The sequence below is a fragment of the Asterias rubens genome, chromosome 10 (genome assembly GCF_902459465.1).
Source record: "Asterias rubens chromosome 10, eAstRub1.3, whole genome shotgun sequence".
Lineage (NCBI taxonomy): Eukaryota > Metazoa > Echinodermata > Asteroidea > Forcipulatida > Asteriidae > Asterias > Asterias rubens.
Genome location: NC_047071.1, coordinates 1,265,797 through 1,289,606, shown reverse-complemented (window position 1 = coordinate 1,289,606; position 23,810 = coordinate 1,265,797). Strand labels below are relative to the sequence as shown.

Sequence of the window (23,810 nt, the reverse complement as noted above, 5' to 3'; positions counted from 1 at the left end):
AAACATCATCCGGAAAATATATCATAACTTTTCATTCTTACTTAAGAATTAAGGTCAAACCAATTATTGACTAAGGCCAACCATTTTTCTACAACATGGTCCGACAAGAACAATCATAGTATTAGACTAAAGAGCAAGACCCCTCCGGGCGGGATTTCAAATTGCAATGATCGGTTTGTCATTCTTAACACATACAACACTTCGATCCTTTGACCAAAAAACGAGTACGTGTAAACCTTACTTTACTAATGGGCAAAAAACAAAGGATAATTTTATGTTGAAATAATTCTAAAAAAAAAAAAAAAAAATTGAGTTCCGCTGAGATGAAGCAAACACGCCGCGCCCATCCCACTTTTGTACTGGAAAGAAACCTGCCATGTCAAAGGTGAAACGTTTAAGTAGGACATCTATGATCTACGCGGACAGCTTGTTTAATAACCTTTTCCCCAGGTATTCTTTAGCATGGGCTCAGTTACTACTTGTAATGAATAATCGGGGACGAGATACGAACGATCCAAAGTGTCATTTTGCAAACGAGGTTAATAATTGGTTTCTGCAATCGATTCATGCAGCATCGCCGGCCGGATTGCCTGATGTTCTGTCGGCAAATTTCTTTCTGACAGTGCTGATTTATATCGTTTCATATCATTTTTCAGGATTACGAAAACCTGAATACCATGGCTCATCATAGCTCTGACCAGCGGTCGTATGCCAACGAGAAGACCCCGTCAACAGCTCCAGCGGATACAGACACTGCAAGTGATCCTGCCAGCGGAGGTTTTTTTGCTGCTGACTACAAAAAGTACGTTCAGTCACGGAATGCATAGCATTGTCAGACTCGGATATTATTATGACAGTATTTATCAAGCATAAACTTAATGATGTAGCTTCTATTTCCGACACCAATGGTGATCTGAAATTGAACCAAAGTAATGTGTATAGTTTATTTGTTTCATGTACATGTAATATCGGTTTGCTTGCAATTGACTACTCCTACTTGCTTCCTTGCTTCATTCAAAATCAAAGTTCAACAACTTGAGACAGGGAAAGACCGAGTGAAAAGTGAAATATGTTTGTCTGACTCTGATCTGAGTCTGATTCTGAGTCTGACACTTTTTCAATCAACTTTTGCAACACTTCTTTTGCTTGCGAGTAAATTAATTAAAACAAAAGGTAAAGGACAACAACACTAATTTACCCAAATAAAGTTAAAAATATATATTAACTTGGGAAATTCGTGACCATTTCGCTCCGGGCTGTGGCAAGTTTTTGTCCTTTTCCTTTAAAATACTTCCTCAATGGTGTTTTGAATTGAGTGTTATGATAATTGATAGAATTCATTACACATTGAGGATCAAGCTCGTGCCCTTAGAATTTGCTTCATGAGTTTTGATAATGAAAGTGCTAAAACTGGGGCAAATCTGGTGACTAGCTGTCAAAATTGTACGTGACTGTTGGACCGGATAACTTTCCGTATGGCGCCACCACTTTTTCACTCATTTTTACAAAAAGGGATATATCATTGAGGTAAATTAGATACTATATTATTTCATATCGAATGAAAAAGTGGTGGCGCCATACAGAAACTTTTCCGTTGGACCAGATTGTTGTTTGCTGCTCGGGAGAATCTCGTAACCCTCCAGCCTTGCGGCTGTCGGGATGAGGATTACGTTATCGCAAAAAGCTTGTAGGTATATAATGGGCAGATGAAGCGGTGGGCAGTGTACAAACATCAAATTTGCCACAAAGCCAATTCAAGTGCTTGAGTCACCTATTTACTTTTGCATGGCCTCTTTTACTTTTGTTGTGGAGTCAATGAACAAAATAATGATAACAGCTTGGTCATTTATCTTGTATTTAGGCATGAAGACCTCAAATCCATGCTTGATGGGAGCAAGGACAGTCTCAAACTTGAGGCCATGAAGAGAATTATTGGAGTAAGTATCACAAAACAGTGTCTGAAAGGTGGTCATGAACCTTCATTCTTCAGGGGTCTTCTCCAAATCTAGGCTTGGTCTCTGGCTCCATCTTGGGCTCTGTTTTATCAATTTTGGAGCACTTTACAGTTTTCATGGTGATTCGCTTCACCATCAAACAGAGTTGGAGCCTAAACTAAGGTTTGGGAAAAGCTTAAGGACATTGTAATAATAGCATTCTTTTGTCAAAATTTCAACTTTGTGGTTCAAAGAATTCTAAGTGTAATTTTTTATTACAAAGTTATAATAATTTTCAGTGGCTTCTTCTTTTATAGAGTGCTCGGGTCCGTCAGGTATGACGCTGTGCAAGCAAAATATAAATACAATAACAAAAGAAAGTACAAAGTCCAGAATAAAGCATTTTTATTAGTAGTTATGGTATATTTCTGGTAATGAAACCAGGGATGCATCATAAGTGAGCTTAATCACTGTACATGTACATAGCTCACAAGTCTGAGGAAAACCTGTAAACAAGGGTGCTTGCTACGTGAACCAGAAGCACCTGGGTTAGCCCCTACTCTTCCTCGATAAGTGTTCTGGGTTATTTTATGTGCACTGTCAATCCACAGAACCTAGATGTATGTAAAAAGCATACGGTAAAGTTCTTACTCAATTTCACAAGTTCCACAATTGGAATCCGATTCCACACATCGCTGATCAGAAAAACCAGAGGTGAAGTCTGGTGCTTTTAACCGCTCGACCACAACATGCCAATTAACCAGTTGGTCAAGACATGCCATTAATGGTATCAATTTCAATTCATTTCAACATGTTCAATAGGGTATACAATAAGTTTCAAACAATCTATTAAACCCCGCCCAACCCACCTGTTCTCCTCCCTACTGAACTACATTTATACAGTCCGCACATGATGAAAAAGACAAAAGCTTGCCCATCAGTTACAATGTATCAAGCCATCATATTAATTTCTATGTACGTATTTAGTCTATTGCCTTGAGTTGATCGTAAAAACTGCACCTAAAAATAAAAGGATAAAATCACTGCCGGAAGTAATTGATAAAAAAGTAGCCCAAGCTGTACCAGGCACTAGGGTTACTGTTACATCCATGAAGGTCAATGAGTCATTCGGTTTGAAGGCAAATATACTCAGTGCTTGGTGTTTTGAATCAGTCCTTGCAATAAACAATGTTCTCAAAGACAAAGTATGGTATTGTTAATTATTAAAACTAAAACTTATCAGTTATCAATCCAAATTGGATTTATTAATTTAATGCTTATAGCTCACTGTACCTGTGCCGATGAGAGGGATTGAAATTTACCATCTTTACAATGGACTGCAGGCCTGAGGCCATTGGTTTTAAGCAGGTTTGCCAGTAAACTCATGACATGACAAGTTCGGCGGTCTTCAATATCTTTGTTTTTGTTAACAGAAAAAAAGGGGCCGGGGTCAAATTTGAGGTTTAGTCTGATATATCTTTAAATTCTTCTGAATAGGTCCATAGGCTCCCAAATTTTAATCATGTAATTCCTATAGGATTAGTTATTTTTCAAATCCTGTTAAAATTTAAGCATTTGCCCCTTTAAAAGTTTCCCATGAACTTTAAAATGTTTCCATGTAGTACCCTTTGCAAAATCAAACTGGCCTTGCTCTCTCAAAAATGAATTCCATGCCTGTAACTCATAGAACTTCTCTTGTTTCAAACTTTCAGATGATCGCCAAAGGCAAGGATGCATCCGATCTTTTTGCAGCTGTTGTGAAAAATGTTGTTTCAAAGAATATTGAGGTAAAGTGTCAACAAAAACGGCTTAATACATACCCATGGGTTCTTTGTCTTGAGACCACTTTGAGATAAGGACATTTTTGTGCATGTTAGTTATGGTAGACCTCATTAGTGGCGTTTGGAAAAATGATGACATATGATACTTTAAATAACAAGGAAGGCTTTCTTAAAGGAACACGCCTTGGATCGGTGGGGTTGGTCTTTCAAAAGTGTTTGTAATGGGAGACTTTCTGGGACGATAGAGGGCAGCAGACTTACCGGGTAAATCCATTGTTCTCAGAATTATGCGCATGTTCAGAACTACGTAAACAATGGAAATTTACCCGGTATGTCTGCTGCCACCTAGCGTTGGAAAGTCTCCTATTGTTTTTAATAAAATGCATATGGGTAGAAAGATGTTGTAAAAATAGAACACAGTGATCCACACAAACATGCCTCGCAATTGCGTGGTTTTCCTTTTACCTCGTTGACTAACACGGTCGGCCATTTATGGGAGTAAAATGTTTGACTCCCATAAATGGCCGGCCTTGTTAGTGTGCAAAGTAAAAGGAAAACCACGCGATTTCGAGGCAAATTTGTGTTGAACATTGTATTCTACTTTTAAAACATCTTTCCAATCACATAAATTTGTATAGACCAACTCGACCGATCCAAGGCAACGTGCTCCTTTAAGTGAAATTGGTTTTGGAACTCCAAATGAATCAAACTTTTGATGTACATTGCTTAGTTTTTAAGTTAGATGAAATGTGATTGTGACGTAAATCAGTATAATGGGCTAAATTATTTCCGTGTTGCAGATCAAGAAGTTGGTGTATGTTTACCTGGTGCGATACGCAGAGGAGCAGCAAGACTTGGCCTTGTTGTCAATCAGTACATTCCAAAAGGCGCTGAAGGTATGAATGAACTCTCATAAGATGTCAAGGGGGTGTGGTGAAAACAAAAAATCTATTTCAGCTCTGAGAAGAGCTTGCCGTGGAGTAGATTGGGGAATTCAGGAGACCACTTAGTTCTTTGTGCTGTTTCTTAACCACTATAGGCTGGGGGTAGGAATACAGCCAGGTTGCTCCTTTTACGCTTGGTGGATCAAGGGGAATATCTGTTATAATAAGCATCACTGCTGCAGAGTGATATGTAATTTAAACAGGGAGACCACATTCACTAGAAGCATTGTGGCTGTCCTGATATCCCCCCTCGTGAAGAGTCACTTTATAAAGTAATGAATCAGTTTTCTGTCTTTTTGTCTCATTTCCATTCAGCTCAGAAGAAATCCTTTATTAATAAATATGGTGTTGATTGACATGATTGAATAAATAAATAACTAAAGTATTCCGACTGATATTGATTTCTTTATTCTAGGATCCAAATCAGTTGATTCGAGCTTCTGCCCTACGAGTCCTGTCTAGCATCAGGGTACCGATGATTGTTCCAATCATGATGCTGGCTATAAAGGAGAGTGTCAATGATATGTCGCCCTACGTCAGGAAGACTGCTGCCCATGCCATTCCTAAACTCTACAGGTATTTACGATACTTTTTAATATTGTGTTTAAGTAAACTGGAAGGTATCATTGGGTTTGGTGGAGAAGCATAACTAGTTGGTTCAATTTCAGTTCCAAGGTGTATTTTGCGCAGCATACTCTGTATGCAGGGTATGCTCTCATGGTGCAGGCTGGCCTTAGTTTCATTGATAAATACCTAAGACAGTTCATCCAGTCTTATTGGTGTGGAGTGAGATCACTTGGCCATGTTTAATTGTGCTTTACAAACACAATTAGGGGGTTTAAACATTTATAAATGTACATACTAAGTGCCACACCACCTCTACTGAATTGCAGGAAACAGTGGTGTTTATGCTCAATACATGAATATCAGTTGCATATTTTACTAGAAAGTAGTTATTGCTATTCATGGCAAATTGATGAGATTTGTCTTTGTCTTTGTTAGTCTTGACCCAGAACAAAAGGACCAACTAATAGAAGTCATTGAGAAACTACTCGCTGATAAAACCACCGTAAGTTTAAAATGATTCATTACATTTAAAGGCAGTGGATACTATTGCCAATTACTCAAAAAGATTTATTAGCATAAAAACTTACTTGGTATGTAGTAAAGGGGAGAGGTTGATAGTATAAAACATTGTGAAAAACGACTCCCTCTGAAGTAAAGTTCATGTAGTTTTCGTGAAAGAGGAAAATTTCCATGAATTTGATTCCAAGACCTCAGATTTAGAATTTGAGGTCTCGATGTACACATTTCGTGTGACAAGGGTGCTTTTCCTTTCATTATTATCTCGCAAATTCGACGACCAATTGAGCTTAAATTTTCACAGGTTTGTTATTTGAGATACACCAAATGAGAAGACTGGCCTGTGACAATTACCAATAGTGTCCACTGTCTTTAAAATGATTCATTACATTTAATAAATACACTGTTAAAATAAATACTGTGTCCCCTTGTTATTCTGTTAAGTTGTTCAATTATAGTTTTTCCTGAAAAAGATATAACAAGATACAAAACTCAAATTAACGAACTGCTAGATACAATACTATGAATAAGGTAACAAAACTGAAATTTGCGTAGCTTCGAACTTCAAAATTTTGACCTGCATTGCAAGACACACTTGGGGTCTAACGGTCATTGAATGACCCATCTGAACCAAAATGTCACAAATGACATAATGTCCTTACGCGTCATTTGTGTGCTAAAAAGTTACATGTTGATAGTTCCCAGTAGACACCATCTTTACGGGCAACATGAGTTTTCTTTTAAAATTCTGCTAAATAGTTATAAACAGTAGTACACAATCTTCATTAATCTGTTTCTTCTTTATGAATTAGCTTGTTGCCGGTAGTGTCGTCAACGCCTTTGAGGAGGTCTGTCCAGACAGGATTGACCTCATCCATAAAAACTTCCGCAAGTTGTGCAACCTCCTGATCGACGTTGAGGAGTGGGGGCAGATCGTCATCATCAACATGCTGACCAGGTACTCAAGGACGCAGTTCCTGGATCCCAACAAGGCAGTAAGTGTAGCCTTCAGGGCTCAATTTCTTGGAGCTGTTAAATCACAAAAAGTAGCCAAGTTCAACAAAAATTATGCTTACCAGAATAGAATATTAATTTTGGTTTTCACCCATACACTGATGTGTATTAGCACTGTATACTCAGTACTTTCCCGAGTCCTGTACCCATACACTGATGTGTATTAGCACTGTATACTCAGTACGAGCTGCCTCTAGCTACCAGGCAATCTCGGTAGTCTTAGTTGGTAAGACGCTGCTCTAGAATTGCAAAGGTTGTCGGTTCGAATCCCACCCGAGTAATATGCCTGTGATATTTTTTTCACAGGACTCGGGGGGAAAGTACAGTCACAAGTACACTTTGTGACTGGTATCCTTCTCATTTTTGCTTAGTAGCTCTATAAAACCGAGCCCTGGCTGTTTCTCCAACTTGCTTCTCTCCTACTTTACCAGTGCTGAAGACACCATTACAAAGAATGGTACCGAACTTTTTTGAAATCAGCCAATAAAATTCATTTTGGCAGGAAAATCCAGCTGGATCCAAATATCTGACGTACGGACCTGTACTATAAGCAGCTCTATGAGACCGAACCCTGGCTGTTTCTCCAACCTGTTTCTGTACTACTTTACCAGTGCTTTGTAATGAAGTTGCTGTCGTGGCTTGTGTCCCTGAGCAAGACACTTTTCTAAAATTGCTTCTCTCCACCCAGGGGTAAATGGGTACCTGTGAGAGCAGAGATGGTTCTTGTGATTTATTTAGCTTAGTTTGTTGCACAGGGTGTTCTCCTCGGGGAGCTGAGATGGTTTAATAGCCCAGTGACCAGGGGTAATAATGTCGGAAGCGCTTTGAGACTCCCTTCGGGTGTGTAAAGTTTGATATAAAAACCAATTATTATTATTATTTTACAATTGTCTCTTTCTTTAAGGATATGATCCAAGAAGAGAATGAGAAGTCTTTCTACGGCTCGGACAGTGACAAGGAGGTGGAGGAGGAGGAAGATGCTGATAAGGAGAAGGACGAACCAGTCAAGAAGCCGTACGTCATGGACACCGATCACCGACTTCTGCTGAGGAGTGTCAAACCACTGCTACAGAGCAGGAATTCTGCCGTAAGTAAAGAGAAAATAATCAGACTCTTCAGAGCATTAATATCATGTATTCCTACTTATAGACAGTGGACACTATTGGTAATTCGAGACCTCAAGTTTAGAATTTGAGGTCTCGAAATCAAGCATCAGAAACAACACAACTTCGTGTGACAAGGGTGCTTTTTTCTTTCATTATTTTCACGCAAGTTCGACGACCGATTGAGCTCAAATTTTCACAGGTTTGTTATTTTATGCATATGTTGAGATACACCGACTGTGAAGACTAGTCTTTGACAATTACCAATAGTGTCCACTGTCTTTAAGTCTGATTTTCATTTTTACTTGGGAAAAATCAGAAAAAAACCTAGATGAATTACATAAAAAATCTGTTAAAGGCACTGGACCTTATTTGTAACTATTCAAAATAATTGTTCCATAAAAACTTACTTGGTAATGAGCAAAGGAGAGCTGTTGATAGTATAAAACATTGTGAGAAACAACTCCCTCTGAAGTAACATGGTTTTTGGGTACATATAATTTCTAACTAAAATATTTGAATTGAATTTGAGTCCTCAGCTGAGGTCTGAAATTCATGCCTGGTTTTTTCTTCCATTATTCTCTGCAACTTCGATGACCAATTGAGTTCAAATTTTCACATTTGTTATTTTATGCATATGTTGAGGTACACCAAGTGGACAGACTGGTATTTGACTAGTACTAAAGGTGTCAAGTGTCTTTAAACCCTATACCATATGGACAAGGAGGTCATCCCTTGATCTGAAAAATACCCTACTCTTTTCCTAAAACCAAATATTATGCCTGTCAAAGTAAGAGCTGAGGGGTTGCAGGAACTTCTACATTTATGACACCTTAGGAACAGAGAATTACCAGATAGTGCCAAACTTCTGCTTTTGTAGAATTCTGCGCTTTCCTTCCATAGAATTACCTGCTTGACATTAGTAAGTGCAAACCAGAAACACAGGTGTGAGCTCCGTTTCTTTTAAGTGTACAGGGTTCTTTTATGTGCATCGGGCTTTACATCCCATCCAAAGGACGCAGCAATAATGGTTAGCCTTGCTTTATGACACGGGTGGCACGCCTGGGACTCAAACCCACACTCTGCTGATCAGAAACACCAGAGCTTGAATTTGGTTTTCTAATCCTCTCGGCCACAACATGCAACGTACACGTACAGGTATTCTATAGGCAAAACACATACCTGTATTTTTGTTTTGTGCGAAGGTTGTGATGGCAGTAGCCCAGATGTATCACCATCTGGCACCTAAAAATGAAGTCGGAGTAATTGCTAAGCCGCTGGTACGACTACTCAGGAGCCATAGGTAATTATGATTTGTTTATTTCGTTTCGTTGTCATTATTATTATGTTGTTGATGCTAATTTGGCTTATCAGGGATAAAGAATTGTATTTTTTATTTATTTGTTACATGCCTGTTTGGTAGTTTTGGTTACTTTTCATGTTCTACCGATCAGTGACATCACATCTCGAGTAAGGCCTGTTGTGTGTGTTTGCCATGTTTGCAGAGAGGATTATTTTAGTATATAGAGGGGAGAGTTACAAGTATATTTTCAGCTGATTTGTTGTTTATCATGTTTATTATTAATTTGAGTTTTTACCCATATATACCGATGTGTGTTAGCACTGTATACTCAGTACTTTCCCGAGTCCTGTGAAAAAATATCACAGGCATATTACTCGGGTGGGATTCGATCCCATGACCCTTGCAATTCTAGAGCAGTGTCTTGAGTTTTGGCAGCGGGTACCGCAACGATATTAGAGATATTTCAAATTTGCATCAAGGATAAAGAATACGAAGTTTTACCCGTACACTGATGTGTGTTAGCACTGAATACTCAGTTCTCAGTACAGTTCGAATCTCACCGAGTAACATGCCTGTGATATTTTTTCACAGGACTCGGGAAAGTACTGAGTATACAGTGCTAACACATCGGTGTATGGGTAAAAACCAAAATTAATAGACAAGATAGTATGGGCACACATCCTTAAGATATCTCTTTACAATAAACTGTATAATGTTTTGTTGTTTAGAAACTGCTCTAGAATTGCAAAGTTCGTGGGTTCGATTCCCACCTTCGCAATATGCCTGTGATTTTGTTCACAGAACTCTGGAAAGTCCTGAGTATACAGTTCTAACACACATCAGTGTATACAAATTGGTAAAACCAAAATTTAATGTTTTGCCAAACTTCTAAATGTTTACACAATTTTTTCAAACAATACAGCAAATTATAATTATGTTTTTGAAAATCGTTCTCAGGGAAGTTCAGTCCATTGTGCTGAGTAACATCGCCACGATGAGTGCCAAGAGACGTGGAATGTTTGAGCCCTTCCTCAAGAGTTTCTTTGTGCGATCGAGTGACCCCACGCACATCCGTCTCCTCAAGCTGGAGATCTTGACTAACATTGCCGGCGAGACCAGCATTGCAACCATTCTCAGAGAGTTACAGGTGAGATGATAGCGTCCAATGCGCCATATATCTGACAGCATGAGGGCGCTCTCAAAAGTATTTTGATTGCTTCCAGGGGTATCATGGTTTGTCCTGCGCCTTAGTTTTAAGTTGATTTAGAGGTGGATTAAAGCGGCTCCTTTATAGGTCTTATTGTCCTTGATGGATATGATGTCTGTGGTGGTAATATGTTCCAGTCTTTAATAACTGTTTTGGGTATGAATGAATATACCCCGAAAGCGATACAAAGCGTGTACAAAACACCATGGATCCCGTCACAGAGTATATCAATTGTATAATGCTCTCATCCCCTCTGAACCTTTCTCCCCTATGTCATTACCTTCAGACCTATGTGACGAGCTCAGACAAAGACTTTGTGGCAGCTACCATTCAGGCTATAGGGAGGTGCGCCAGTAACATCTCTGAGGTGACGGACTCTTGTATGAATGGTCTGATGGGGCTCATGTCAAATAGAGACGGTAAGGCATAGTCCCTTTTTAAAACAGGGCGGCATTCTTCCCTTACCATTTCTGAAATCCATAAACTTTGCTGATAATGGTTCAATGAGTGTATAATGTGTTGGAGGCACTGGACACTATTGGTAATTACTCAAAACAATTGTTAGCATAACAACTTACTTGGTAATGAGCAATGCAGAGCTGTTGATAACATAAAACATTGTGAGAAACAGCACCCTCTGAGGTAAAATAGGTTTTGAGAAAGAAGTGATTTCTAACTAAAATATTTAAATTGAATTTGAGACCTCAGCTGAGGTCTCAAATTCAAGCATCTGAAAGCACAAGGGTGTTTTTCTTCCATTATTCTCAGGTTTGCTGTTTTGTGCAGACGTTGAGATACACCAAGCTAGAAGACTGGTCTTTGACAATTACCAAAGTTGTCCAGTGTCTTTAAGCATCAAGCGCTGCTATGATTATAGGAAGCCTCTATTACTATTATTAATTTTATTTTTTGGTCACCTGCAGAGGCTGTGGTTGCTGAGAGTGTAGTAGTGATCAAGAAACTACTGCAGATGAATCCGACAGAGCATAAGGAGATTATCCGCCACATGGCTAAGCTGGCTGACGCCATCACGGTACGTAAGACTTTACCAATGAGCTTGTGTTGGGCTCCTTCAAAATAAATCGGGACAACCTGTGGGTGACTACCATCCAGCAGCTGATTTCATGAAAACTTACGCAACTGCTTTAGTCCACTTGTGCACTGTTTATGGCACAAGTTGCGTTTTGTGAACTTAGCTGCAGGAAAAGTTTTTTTGTCTGGCCTTAAAGCCATTATACACTTTCGGTACAGAAAAAAAAAAAGTTCACAGATTTACAAATAGTTTACAGGGTTTACAGAAGGTAAGGGTGAAAGACTTCTCTTGAAATATTGTTCCATGAAATGCTTTACTTTTTGGGAAAACATTAAAACAATATCAGATCTCGATAGCGAGAATTACGGATTTATTTTAAACACATGTCATGACACTGCGAAACTCGCGGAAACAAGAGTGGGTTTTCCTGTTATTTTCTCCCGACTCCGATGATCGATTGAGCCTAAATTTTCACAGATTTGTTATTTTATATATAAGTTGTGATACACGAAGTGTGGGCCCTGGACAATACTGTTTACCGAAAGTGTCCAATGGCTTTTAAGGCCAATTCGTACTGTTTGTAGCTGCAAATTAAACTCGCCTTGATTGAAATTGGGTGTCGGAGAAGTAATGGGAGAAGTTCACAGGTCCTTGGGTGACTATTTGTAAACCACAGAGCCTTGGACTTAGATACTTCCATACTTCCTGGGAGCGGAGATTTTTAAAGGATACAAATATATGGCCCAGTGATCAAATGATCATTCTTTGGAATTGCACTATATAAGAGTCAAAACCATTGGCGGACCTCCCAAGATGTGGCAGAGCTTCGTGTCAGAATTAATGACATGCAATGACGGACAGGGCTAAGTGGAGGTGAGCCATAGGGAGAAAGCAGGTCTACCCAGAACAGACTGGACAGCGACCTGAAAACCGACATGATGAATATTACTAAAGACATTTCATGAGGTAAATTTTCAATATTTAGTTTATATTTTTTTAACATTTCTGTTTGTCTGTCTGTGTCTCTCTCTCTGTCTCTTTAACAGGTGCCAATGGCAAGGGCCAGCATCCTGTGGCTGATCGGGGAGTACTCTGACCGGGTGCCAAAGATCGCCCCAGACGTCCTCCGCAAGATGGCTAAAGATTTCACCAACGAGGAAGACATCGTCAAGATGCAGATCTTGAATCTAGGAGCAAAGCTTTTTCTTACCAACTCCAAACAGGTAATGTTAAGTCATATCAAGAACTTGCTTAAAAGGTCCGGGTACTTTTATTAGGACGCAAAACACAATGTCCACAGTATAACATTAAGCTCACACAGTGAAGATAATGAAAGATTTTCTATTCCTTTCTCAGGTGCTGTAGTTTTTGAGAAATGAGTCAAAACAAGTCACAAAAATTATTTAAGCAGGTAAAGTGATTTTCGCGACATTGTTTTACTCATGTCTCAAAAACTACCGCACCTCAACATGTAATATTTTAAGGTAAGCTTTCTTCTATCAGTATCTTAACGGTGTAAGTTAAATGTAAGAACATTACAGAATTAGTACAAACAAAAATCGTCTATGATCACAGATTTACACGGTCTAATGATGATAATGATAGTAGAAAACATCCCTTGAAATATTTCTGTCTGAAATGACATTTTTGATAAGAAATAAATAAAACAAATTTCCCCTTTTGGATCTTATCGCTCAGTGAGCATTTTATTCATTATTTTTTAAATCAATGTCATGCAAAATTCGGATTTTCACTATTTTCTGGAGAACCAGATGGCCGATCAATATCAAACTTCTAAGGTTTGTCAGCAATTATGTATATGGTGGATAACATAAAGTGGTCATACTGCCAGCAACTGTTTTGTTAGCAAAAGCCAATTCTGTAATGTTCCTTTAACTGAGTGTTGAAGTTAAATTTGTATTGACTCCCATTTATTTGAATAAACATTAATTTAAAGGTGTGTTAAGAATGATTCTACTTGACTCGAGGAACAGAAGTAAATTGAATCGGAAGACTTGTCTTGTGCCAAATGAATGTTTGTTAAAGTGATAAACTTTATCAAGCAAGAGTGAGTCTTCTTTATAATGAAAGTATTTTGTCAATTTAATTTCTCAACCATTCTCAGACCAAACTACTATTCCAATACGTGCTGAACTTGGCCAAGTACGACCAGAATTACGACATCAGAGATCGGGCCCGCTTCCTACGTCAGCTTATCTTCCCCGGAGAGAAGGGCGGGGCTCTTAGTAAACACGCCAAGAAGATCTTTCTGTCGCCGAAGCCTGCCCCTGTTCTGGAGTCTGTCTTTAAAGGTTAGCCATTTCCCCCTTGTTAAAAGTGGATTTTGTAGTTTTAATCTTTGGTGCTACTATTTTGTGGTTAAAGACACTGGACACTATTGGTAATTGTTAAAGACTAGTCTTCACAGTTGGTGTATCTCAACATATGCATAAAATAACAAACCTGTGAAAATCAGAGAAGATTTGGGAGTAAAAGAACCCAAAGCACTTATCGAAAAGAAAAGGGGTTCGCCCCGGTGCTCCTGACTGTTGCTCCTGAATGCGCCATAGCACCTTTACCTTTATAAGGTGCTACATAATTGGGTCTCAGAATTCATCACTGCAATCTTTCTAAAAGTTTGTATATACTCAGAATTTGAGGATTTTGTTTGGTACATGTACATGCAGATACGTGCGCTATATAAGAATTCAATATTATTATTATTATTAAAACTAAGTGTCTTTGTTTCCATATTGTAGATCGAGATCATTTCCAGCTTGGATCACTGTCCCACATTATCAATTCCAAAGCTATGGGTTACATTGAATTGCCTAACTTCCCTGAGGAGCTGCCAGACCCATCCGTTCGCAATGTAGAGGTAGGAAGAACTCTTTTACTTGTTTTTTATTTTTTTATGGGAGGTTGCTTTACATCACAAGACTATGGACGGACACTTCAAGGTGAAGGCTACATTTAAAGGCAGTGGACACTATTGGTAATCACTCAATATAATTGTTAGCACAAAACTTGGTAACGAGTAATGGGGAGAGGTTGATAGTATAAAACACTGAGAAACGGCTCCCTCTGAAGTGGCGTAGTTTTTGAGAAAAAAGTAATTTTCATCGAATTCGATTTTGAGACCACAGATTTGGAATTTTAGGTTGCGCACAACTTCACGTGACAAGGGTGTTTTGCTTTCATTATTATCTTGCAACTTCGACGACCAATTGAGCTAAAATTTTCACAGGTTTGTTAGGTATTGAGATACAGCAAGTGAGAAGACTGGTTTTTGACAATTACCAATAGTGTCCAGTGTCTTTAACTGATGACCCAAATCAACCGCCACCAGGGGGATGAAAAGGGGACTATTTTTACGTTAGCTGTAGCAGAACAAATTGATAGTATTTCAAGTTCTCTGAAACTGGGCCCTGGTGTACGACAGTAACGCTTCTCAGATTCTAATTTAGTGGCATAACAAACCTGATATCTTTTTACATAATCACATCACTTCGGAGTGAAATCATTCTCAAAATGCTTTTTACTATGAAAAAGCTGCTGTATGTAGGCTGCTATCCAAATATTTTATTGCCATTAATTTTATACATACCTTCCCTTTAAGCAGCTCTATGATATTTGACCTAGCAATATGTCACTCTTTTCAGACAGGCGCTCCAGAGTCGTGCCGAACCAAATTCTGAATTAATTACATGAAAAGTTTGATGTCTGAAACAATTAGGAGCGACTGGATGCACTAGAAGTAATAAGACTGACTCTTGCAGTCGTTCCTAATGACTCAGGAGCGCCTTGGTTTCAGACGTTGATCTTGTCGTCGATCTTGTCATGAGACGAGCCAATTTAAATATTATGTTAAGTGCGCCCGTCTGAAACCATTATTTATTTGGGTCGACCTAGAGTCCTTATGTACAGAGTTCAGTGCCTGTCTGAAGCGGGTATAACTCAGTCAATTGATTATTTATTTTTGTTTTCAGGAGGTTCGCTCCTGGGTGAGCAACGACCGACCGACATCCAAGAAGAAGCCGACTCGTAAAAATAAATCGTTCTATTCCAGCAGCAGCTCGGAGGCAGAGGAGCTGTCTGGATCAGGTAAGTGCCCCGGTTTTAATTTAATAAAAAATTTGGTATAGCAGAAATTACTGCTTAGCATCTGGATACCTTCACGTAAACTACCCATTGAATTGTGTTCAATGTTCACCTTGGTCCATAGATCAAATGAAAGAAGAAGACTGCTTCGCAAATTTCTCTGCAAAGCAGCAAGTTGGGTAATCCTGGAAGGATCCAGTAACTCACTCAAGGGAGTTGGTATTTCTTGTTTCTTCAAATAAAATTAAAGGATTTGGGTACTTTTTGTAACACACAAAAACAACTTTGTTCACAGATTTACATTAAACTTACACTGTTTGAAGATAATGATAGAAAGCTTACCTTAAAATATTACTTGCTGAGGTGCTATACATGTAGTTTTTGAGGAATGAGTAAATCAATGTCACAAAAATACGTTTAACATGCTCAAATAACTTCTGTCTTCAGAGGGGAAAATTATTTTTGTGACTCATTTTTCAAAAACTACGGAACCTCAGCAAGTAATATTTTAAGGGAAGCTTTCTACCATCATTATCTTCAAACTGTGTGAATATTTTGTTTTATCTGTGGACATTGTGTTTTGTGTCCTACAAAAAGTACCCAGACCCTTTAAGCGATAAAAAAATAAAATTGATTATTATTTTGTGACTGTATTTTGATTGTCAGATGTGAGCAGCAGCGAGGGATCGGACTCTGATAGCAAGTCAGACAGCTCCTCAGAGAGTGAAGACAGCGACGGCACCAGCAGCAGTGAGTCTGATGAGTCATCTAGCAGTAGCAGTAGCGACGCAACGAGTAGTGACAGCGACTCGTCATCGTCGGCATCCAGCAGTGATGAGAGTGACTCGGATAGTGATGTCCCTGTAAAAAAGGTACCCCCCTGCTTCCAAGAAAAGCATCTGTTAACGGGATGAACAGAGAAAAATTGACCCAAAACAGGATTTGTTACTGCAACCTCTGGATTAACTGGCCTGGGGTCAATTTCCCAAAGCGTTAGGTCTAGGAGATTTAAAAAACTTAAGGCTAGAGTAAATCGTCCTAACCTGAGATAAGACTAGTCTTAACTCTTTGTAAAATACACAGGACACTCTACCTATACAGCTATATGTAGCCGTATGTTTGCAGTTTTATTGTACAAAAAAAAAACTTTTGGGGTGTACAAAGACAAATACCAGAACCATGAGAACAGGATTTGATCCTGCAATTTGTGGATTAAACGTCTGGGGCACTCGACCTATAGAGCTTCAGTATCTAGCCCTATGTTTGCAGTCTCATTATTTGAAGAAGAAAAAAAACATATATGTTTAAAGTTTTGGGGTGAACAAAGAAAAAGTTTACCAGAATACGATTTGATCCTGCAATCTCTGGATTAGCTGGCTGGGGCACTCTACCTATAGAGTAGCATAAGATGGTGGTTTATATATTGTGCTAATATCTTTGTTTGGGGTGCAAGGCAGAAGCCATTCAACCTGAAACTGACTGTATAACCATGGGTGACGTCCAAGTTTACGTTACGATACAATCCATGGGTGACGTCCAAGTTTACGTTACGATACAATCCATGGGTGACGTCCAAGTTTACGTTACGATACAATCCATGGGTGACGTCCAAGTTTATGTTACGATACAATCCATGGGTGACGTCCAAGTTTACGTTACGATACAAACCATGGGTGACGTCCAAGTTTACGTTACGATACAATCTGAGAAGTGGCAGCAGAGAATGGGATGCGACTCACTTTATTGCTGGAATTGTAATAATTATTGTATTATTTGCCTCTCTGGAGACTAGTTTCTCCTATTTGTCAAGATTGTATTACAGGAGAAGGTTTGTGTAGAGGAAGTCTTTTGTTGCCAAGCCTTTGACTTTTGAGACAATCTTGAACCAGATTTGGTGATTTTACAGTTTTGTCTTTACACCTTTCCTGTAGGCTACTCCTAAATCAACTCCCTCCAAAGGCAAGGCAAGCAAAAAAAAGAAAGAGAATCAGCCAGCGTCCAACGTCCAACTCCTCAACTTTGACGACTGTAAGTCCACATGAGTTTGTTTTTTAATATATTTTTTTCTTTCTTTGGGAAGGCCCACATAAGAGAGGTGAACAAAACCAAACACAGACATGATTGAAGAATGTGAAAGTGCTTTCAGAATAAGAAGCATTGAGTGTTGGCCCACTTTGGAAAAAGAATGCTTGGAATTTGTCGCAGATTTGGAATACCTTGGTCAAGGTTTGGTAATTACTGGTGTAAACAAATAAAATTGTGATACTTCTGCACTGTTCTGCCAAATTTCAATTGCATTTTCTTTGCACTCCAAGTATTTGTTTTTGATGAATTACTTTTGTGAAGTTTGTGTGTGTGTAATTTGAGATGCAATATGGCTAAGAGAGTCCAATATGAGATCCAATATTGTTGAGACATTAAATATGACAGCCAATATGAGTGAGAGAGTCCAATATGAAATTCAATATTACTAAGACAGTCCAATATGAAATCCAATATTGCTGAGAGAGTCCAATATGACATACAATATAACTGAGAGAGTCCAATATGATATCCAATATAACTGAGAGAGTCCAATACGACAATCAATATGACTGCTGGACTGAGAGAGTCTAATATGAAATCAAATAATATGGCCGAGAGAATCCAATATGGCATCCAATATGTAGCTGCTTGTCATTATAATCATCTTTGTGGCAAACAGTCATTTGCTTTGCTCATTATAGATGGATCTTGATATTGGTGTTTCATTGCTGGTTTGTATGTGTGCATGCTGTCAGTGTCGTACTTATACATGTAGTTGATGGGCATTGGTTTGTCGTTTTTTTTTATGCGATGTGCAATATTTGTGTTGATGGTTGATTGATCCATTGTAAATGCCTTGCCACATGTCCCATGCCTTCCCAGATATGTACATGTACATTGTACAAGTACTTCTCAAGTGTGGAGTTCATATGCAAATGGCTGGTCTGACTGGAACATGCAGGGTAGTGCTAGAAATTCTAGTTCGTTTCCCAACATTGCTAGGCATTTCCTATAGTGATACAGTTTTATTTTGGGGTGGGGGCCGAGGGACCTTTGCATAAAACAAAGTGTTGCCTATGCACATTCATAAAAAAAAACCACTAAACCACAAGAGAACTGTCTTGGTACATGTATCTTTTAAAAAACAAGTAATAGTTTACAAGGGTAAATAATTTAACATATTTGGGAAGAACTAAGAAAAATCGACTAGGTTTCAACAAAGACAAATAAACTAAAACAGGATTTGAACCTGTGACTTCCGGGTTGGTATTTCGGTGCTCTACCAACTGAGCTGGGCGTGTCAGTTGGAAGCCATTCAACATGACACTGGATACACAACATGTACATGTATAACCAGAGATCACACACAAGCTTACAATAGAACTTGGAAAGCGGCTGTACAGGCCTGTACAATAAGTGTGCAATGTAGCTCCAAACGTAGACATCCAATATTATAAATCAACTGCATGACGTCATAAACAAAACCCGGCCACATCAATTTGGGAATAAGCCATTTGCGAGTTAGATGTGATTAATGTCTGGTACAAGTGCTTAGTCACAAGTTACTGCTTGCATTTGAGTTCCTCAGACTATAGAGACAGACGCCAGGTCAAATGATTTGGGGCAAGACTTGGTTTGTATAGCAACCTCCAGATGAGTAAACCCTGGTACCATTGTGACATACACATTCATTCAGAATTGTGTTTGGGTGTTCACCGTGTCTTACGTAACTACGCAAAAGCTTGGTATAGTCTGATGAATTGAAATTTAACTAGTGATCAAGAATGTCATTGTACCATACAATATTCAAATCTAACACGTAAAAAGCATAATTATTGGGGGGTGGTCAGTTGGGCTTGCTTTTAAACTTTTTTTTGCTTGATATTGTTTTACCCTTTTCCCCTTTGCGTTTTTTGCTTCCCCTTTCTCCAAACCTCCCTCCAAACCTCCCTCCTTCGTGAAATCCTCCACTGTGCTTTGGTCTCCCGCACCTTGCTGGCATGTACTGTGCATGGTTGTTGTTGTTGTGGTTGTCATGGTAACTCATCCATGACAGTTGGTCCTCCAGTGCAGGGAGGTGGTATCGGAGGGGGGATGTTGACGCCGGCGTTGGCGACTGATCTCCAAGGACTCTCCATCAGCAACAAGTCACAAGGAATGACAGTAAGAATGCTTGTTATTATAATTTTAAAAAAGTAGTTTAGCTTTTGACTTTTTCTCATTGATTTGCCCTCTGTGGATAATTTTTTCTGCAGTTTATCCTGAAGTAGTTTTGATAAGGTGCCTACTTAACCCTCCTACTGGCTGACCTTTCAATATATTTTGTATGCATTGGGCACTACGCATTACGCACAATGCATGGCGGACACATGGATATCCGGTCTTATTCTGAAAAGTGGTATGCTACATGTATATCACGAGCAATGCACTTGAAGCTCATGCAGCTGACTAGAGTGCAGATTTTTTGAGCAAGCGCCATGAGTGCCTGCATTGGCGGATACCGGCGCTTTATAAAACTTTGATTATTAATACGACCCAAGGCAGGCAGCCTTTGAGGCTCTGTTTAAGTTGACTTGACTAGCTGGTCTCTTAGAAGTAACAGATCATCACATTACATTTTGCTTTTGTATAGGTGAGTAGCGCCATGTTCACTCCGACACAAACGTACGAGCTGTTGAATCGCATGAACAGCCAAGGCCTTGCAGCAACGTATCGCTTCACTCGAAATGCCTGCATGTATTCTACGACCATGGTGTCAGTTGAACTCAACTTCACGAATAGCAGCGATGCTGTGATTCAGACAATCAAACTTGGTGAGTGAGTTACTTATCATCATAACTACAACTCTTGACAAAACACTAAGACCACCAAGACAAGTTTATCTTTGAGAAATTTTATGTATTGAAATATTGTACCATTGCAATTCAACCTATCGTTACTATACTCTACATTTGCTTTAATGTATAAACATTAGAGGAGGTACTACATGTGTCATCACCATAGTTATTTGTATTAGGACAGTTCGCTTTGCATAGCAGTTAAGATTGATTCACTGCTTAAGATCAATCTTGGCTCATTGTGAAATCATCCTTGTTCTTGGCCTTTGTGCCCTTTCAGCTATTCAAAAGTTCCTAAGAGACATAACAGATTTTTCCAATGAAATCACGCTTTGAAAAATGAAAGTGGCCATGCCCTCTCATGTTGCGAATTTTCAGGCCTGTAGCTCTACTGATGCTCGGGATCTTTCTCACTACTTTTGGGTTTTGGGTTTTGGGTTTTGGGTTATGGTGTTTCATGGCCTAGCGGTTAAGAGCCCCAGACTCAAGCTCTGGTGCTTCTGATCAGCAGAGTGTGGGTTCGAATCCCAGGCGTAACACCCGTGTCCTTGAGCAAGACACTTAACCATCATGGTTCCTCCTTTAGAATTGACGTAAAGCCATTGGTTCCATGTGCATGTAAAATAAAACAGTGCATTTATCAAAAAGAGCAGGGGTTTGCCGTGGTATTCCTGGTTTGATTGGCTGCATTCATGTATTGCACCATGTCCAGCACCTTGTTACATGGTGTTACATGCATGTAAAAGGATTAGGTCTCATATTTCAAACGTAGTCCAACATACCATGCAGGAATATACTGAATGCTCAAGCGCCTTGAGCGTCACTGAGTGTTGGATGAGAGAGCTATAAACGAATCCACTCACTGTTAAATTTTTATTTTTGCTGATTTTACATCCTTGGGATAGTTCAATTTCTTGACTTCAGCTTCTGTTTTTGTTGCAGGAGAAAGTAAACTCTCATCGGGGATGAAGCTACATGAGTTTCCAGAGGTGACAAATCTCGGAGTTGGAAAGTCAGTCTCTGTTACGTTAGGCATAGACTACGGAGACACCACTCAGCCGGCTAACTTTGAAATCTGGTAATTATCTTATTGGGATGAAATGTGATGCGATCAAGCAAAATGTTGTAAAACATTTAAAAAGAGTATTATCTATGCTTGAAAGGTCTTTTAACAGCAGTTCGAGTCCACACACAGTTCTCAATCAATGTTTCTTCCAATATGATTCACCTTAACTATGGAACTCTCTTCCCGACAAAGTCAGAGACTTTTCACGCTAGAACAATTTAAATCTTAACTTAAAGGGTCTATGTAACTTTTGTAGGACAAAAAACACAATGACCACAGATTTACACTAAACTTACACAGTTTGAAGATAATGATAGTAGAAAGTTTACCTGAAAATATTACGTGCTGAGGTTCTGTAGTTTTGGGGAAATGAGTAAAACAATGTCATGAAAATAATTTTTGTCTCATGAGACAAAAATTATTTTAATCATTTACAAACGTATTTTCATGACTCATTTAGCATGATCGCATCATATCAGTGTTGAAGAGTAAAGCCTGGTCAATACTTGACGCAATAGCAAATTTGAAGTGACTTTGCGTGTTGCAAATAATCAGTTCGCACTGTCTTCCAAGTTGGTCTCTGAAGTTTGAATACGCACATGTACTAGTCTTGCACCACATCCACACATGAATTCACTCTTATGTTTTTTATTTGTATTAACAGTACGGAGACTCGCAAGTTTAGTGTAAGCATCAAGGCCCCTGTTGGTGAGCTTCTTCAGCCAATCAGTATGAACGAGAGCGATTTCCTCCTACAGCAAAGTAAGTCACCATCATTCGTTTCTTGTTGAGTAGTGTAGCCCCTGTGCTGTTTGCAAGTGTGATGTGTGTATGTATCACACTTACATGTACACAAACAGGACAGGGGCCACACTACTCATTATGTGCATGTCCATTGTAAGCACTACACTTGACACACACATATAAGCCAGTACTGTTGTATAAGCCTGCAACCGTGGACCTCCTATTGTCCCTCTTTTGTATTTACTCCTTTTTTACAGCTTTTTTGCAACAGCTCCCATTGTTTTTTTACACATTTTCCAAGCGTGAGCCTTTCCCGAACCGTGGACACTATTGTCCCATTTTGTTATAGGTCCCCGGTTTGAATGTGTATACCTACTCACACCCACACTTGTTTGTGCTTACAGCTACCAATCGATGACTTCTCTTTGTTCTCCTACTGTTTGTCCTCCCATTATACACGAAAGCGAAACGAGGACGTCCTCCCTCTGTCAAACACCCGCATCCCTTTTGTTAAAGACCTTGGTTTCAATGGGTAGACACGCTCTCACACACACAGCTCTGTGTTGCCGTTACTGTGTGGACATTCCTTTGTTCTGTTCATTCAAGGAAAATCCTATTCTTCAACACTGTAACAAACACTGTGTGGACGTGTGTGTAAGTCCACATAGCGTTTGAAGTACCAACATTATGTGGACCTATTTTGTTCTCGGATCCCCACAACAGTTGTAGTAGTCGGAAAGTACTTAGTATATAGTGCTAACACACATCGGTGTTAATGGATACAAAAACCCTAATTGAAATGTTTCCAATTGGTTAATTTCAGGCAAGCTGACGGGTATGAATGAGAATTCAGACAACATCACCATTCCAGAGGCCGATAACACAGAGAAGAAGATCATCGCCAAAGTAGCCGAAGTCGCTAACGTGCAGATAGTCCCAGCCAGCGACCCCCAACTCATGACCTTCCGCTTTGCGGCCAAAACCTTATCTAAAGGTGTGGTGGTACTCGTTACTGTCAAATCATCCAGCGACGGGAAGGGAAAAATTACCAGCAACTGTGAGAAGATGGTCATAGGTAGTATGCTAGTGAAAGACATTAAGAAGATACTTGTTAAAGTATGACATCCCTAAAGTTCACAATAGATCATTCCATTTATCAACTAGTGAGGCATTCCATTGGGTAGATGAGGGGTGAGGAATTCAAAGTGGGGGTTGATTTACAGTACCAATAGCGGATTCATTTAAATGAACTCCTGGAAACAGTGACTGCTTCATTCAGACCTGTTCCTGAACATACAGTCAGCTCAGTGCTATAAATGGTGTTCTTATTTGAAAAAGCCCCCCCCCCCCCAAAAAAAAAAAAAAGCCATATTCTATCAATATAAATATATTTATTTTTCTTTGAAATTGACTACGTGGCTTTTGGCCAAGACATTTCTTTAGAGAAATTGTTTACCAGTCAACACCCACAAAAATGCAATCTTCTGAGCTGACGATGAAGTGTTTTCCATATTCAGCATTATCAAATATTTGAAACGTCTGTTTTTTTAAGAAGTAAGTTGCAATTTTTAAAGAAACCAGTGTGAAGCTTCAATAGACCCTTTTCATACGGCGTCACACTCTCAAAAAGTGCGT

The 23,810-nt window shown here is 39.2% G+C and overlaps 1 protein-coding gene across 2 annotated transcripts; it reads left to right on the top strand.

The window, feature by feature from the left end:
- The first annotated feature begins 550 nt into the window (after positions 1-550).
- On the top strand, positions 551-23,549 carry LOC117295753 (AP-3 complex subunit beta-2-like). Of its 2 annotated transcripts, none has more exons than XM_033778485.1 (23): positions 551-802; positions 1,862-1,937; positions 3,647-3,721; positions 4,516-4,611; positions 5,075-5,235; positions 5,662-5,728; positions 6,555-6,737; positions 7,661-7,843; positions 9,065-9,162; positions 10,120-10,309; positions 10,656-10,788; positions 11,293-11,402; positions 12,449-12,625; positions 13,528-13,714; positions 14,162-14,280; positions 15,392-15,506; positions 16,170-16,375; positions 17,435-17,531; positions 19,597-19,691; positions 20,161-20,341; positions 21,308-21,443; positions 22,096-22,193; positions 22,999-23,549. In XM_033778485.1, the coding sequence occupies exons 1-23, from the start codon at positions 678-680 to the stop codon at positions 23,295-23,297; spliced, it is 3,207 nt and encodes a 1,068-aa protein (XP_033634376.1). In that variant the 5' UTR covers positions 551-677; the 3' UTR covers positions 23,298-23,549. The 2 variants fall into 2 exon arrangements, with proteins under 2 accessions (XP_033634376.1, XP_033634375.1); XM_033778484.1 differs by having other exon boundaries at positions 19,585-19,691.
- The last annotated feature ends 261 nt before the right edge of the window (positions 23,550-23,810 follow it).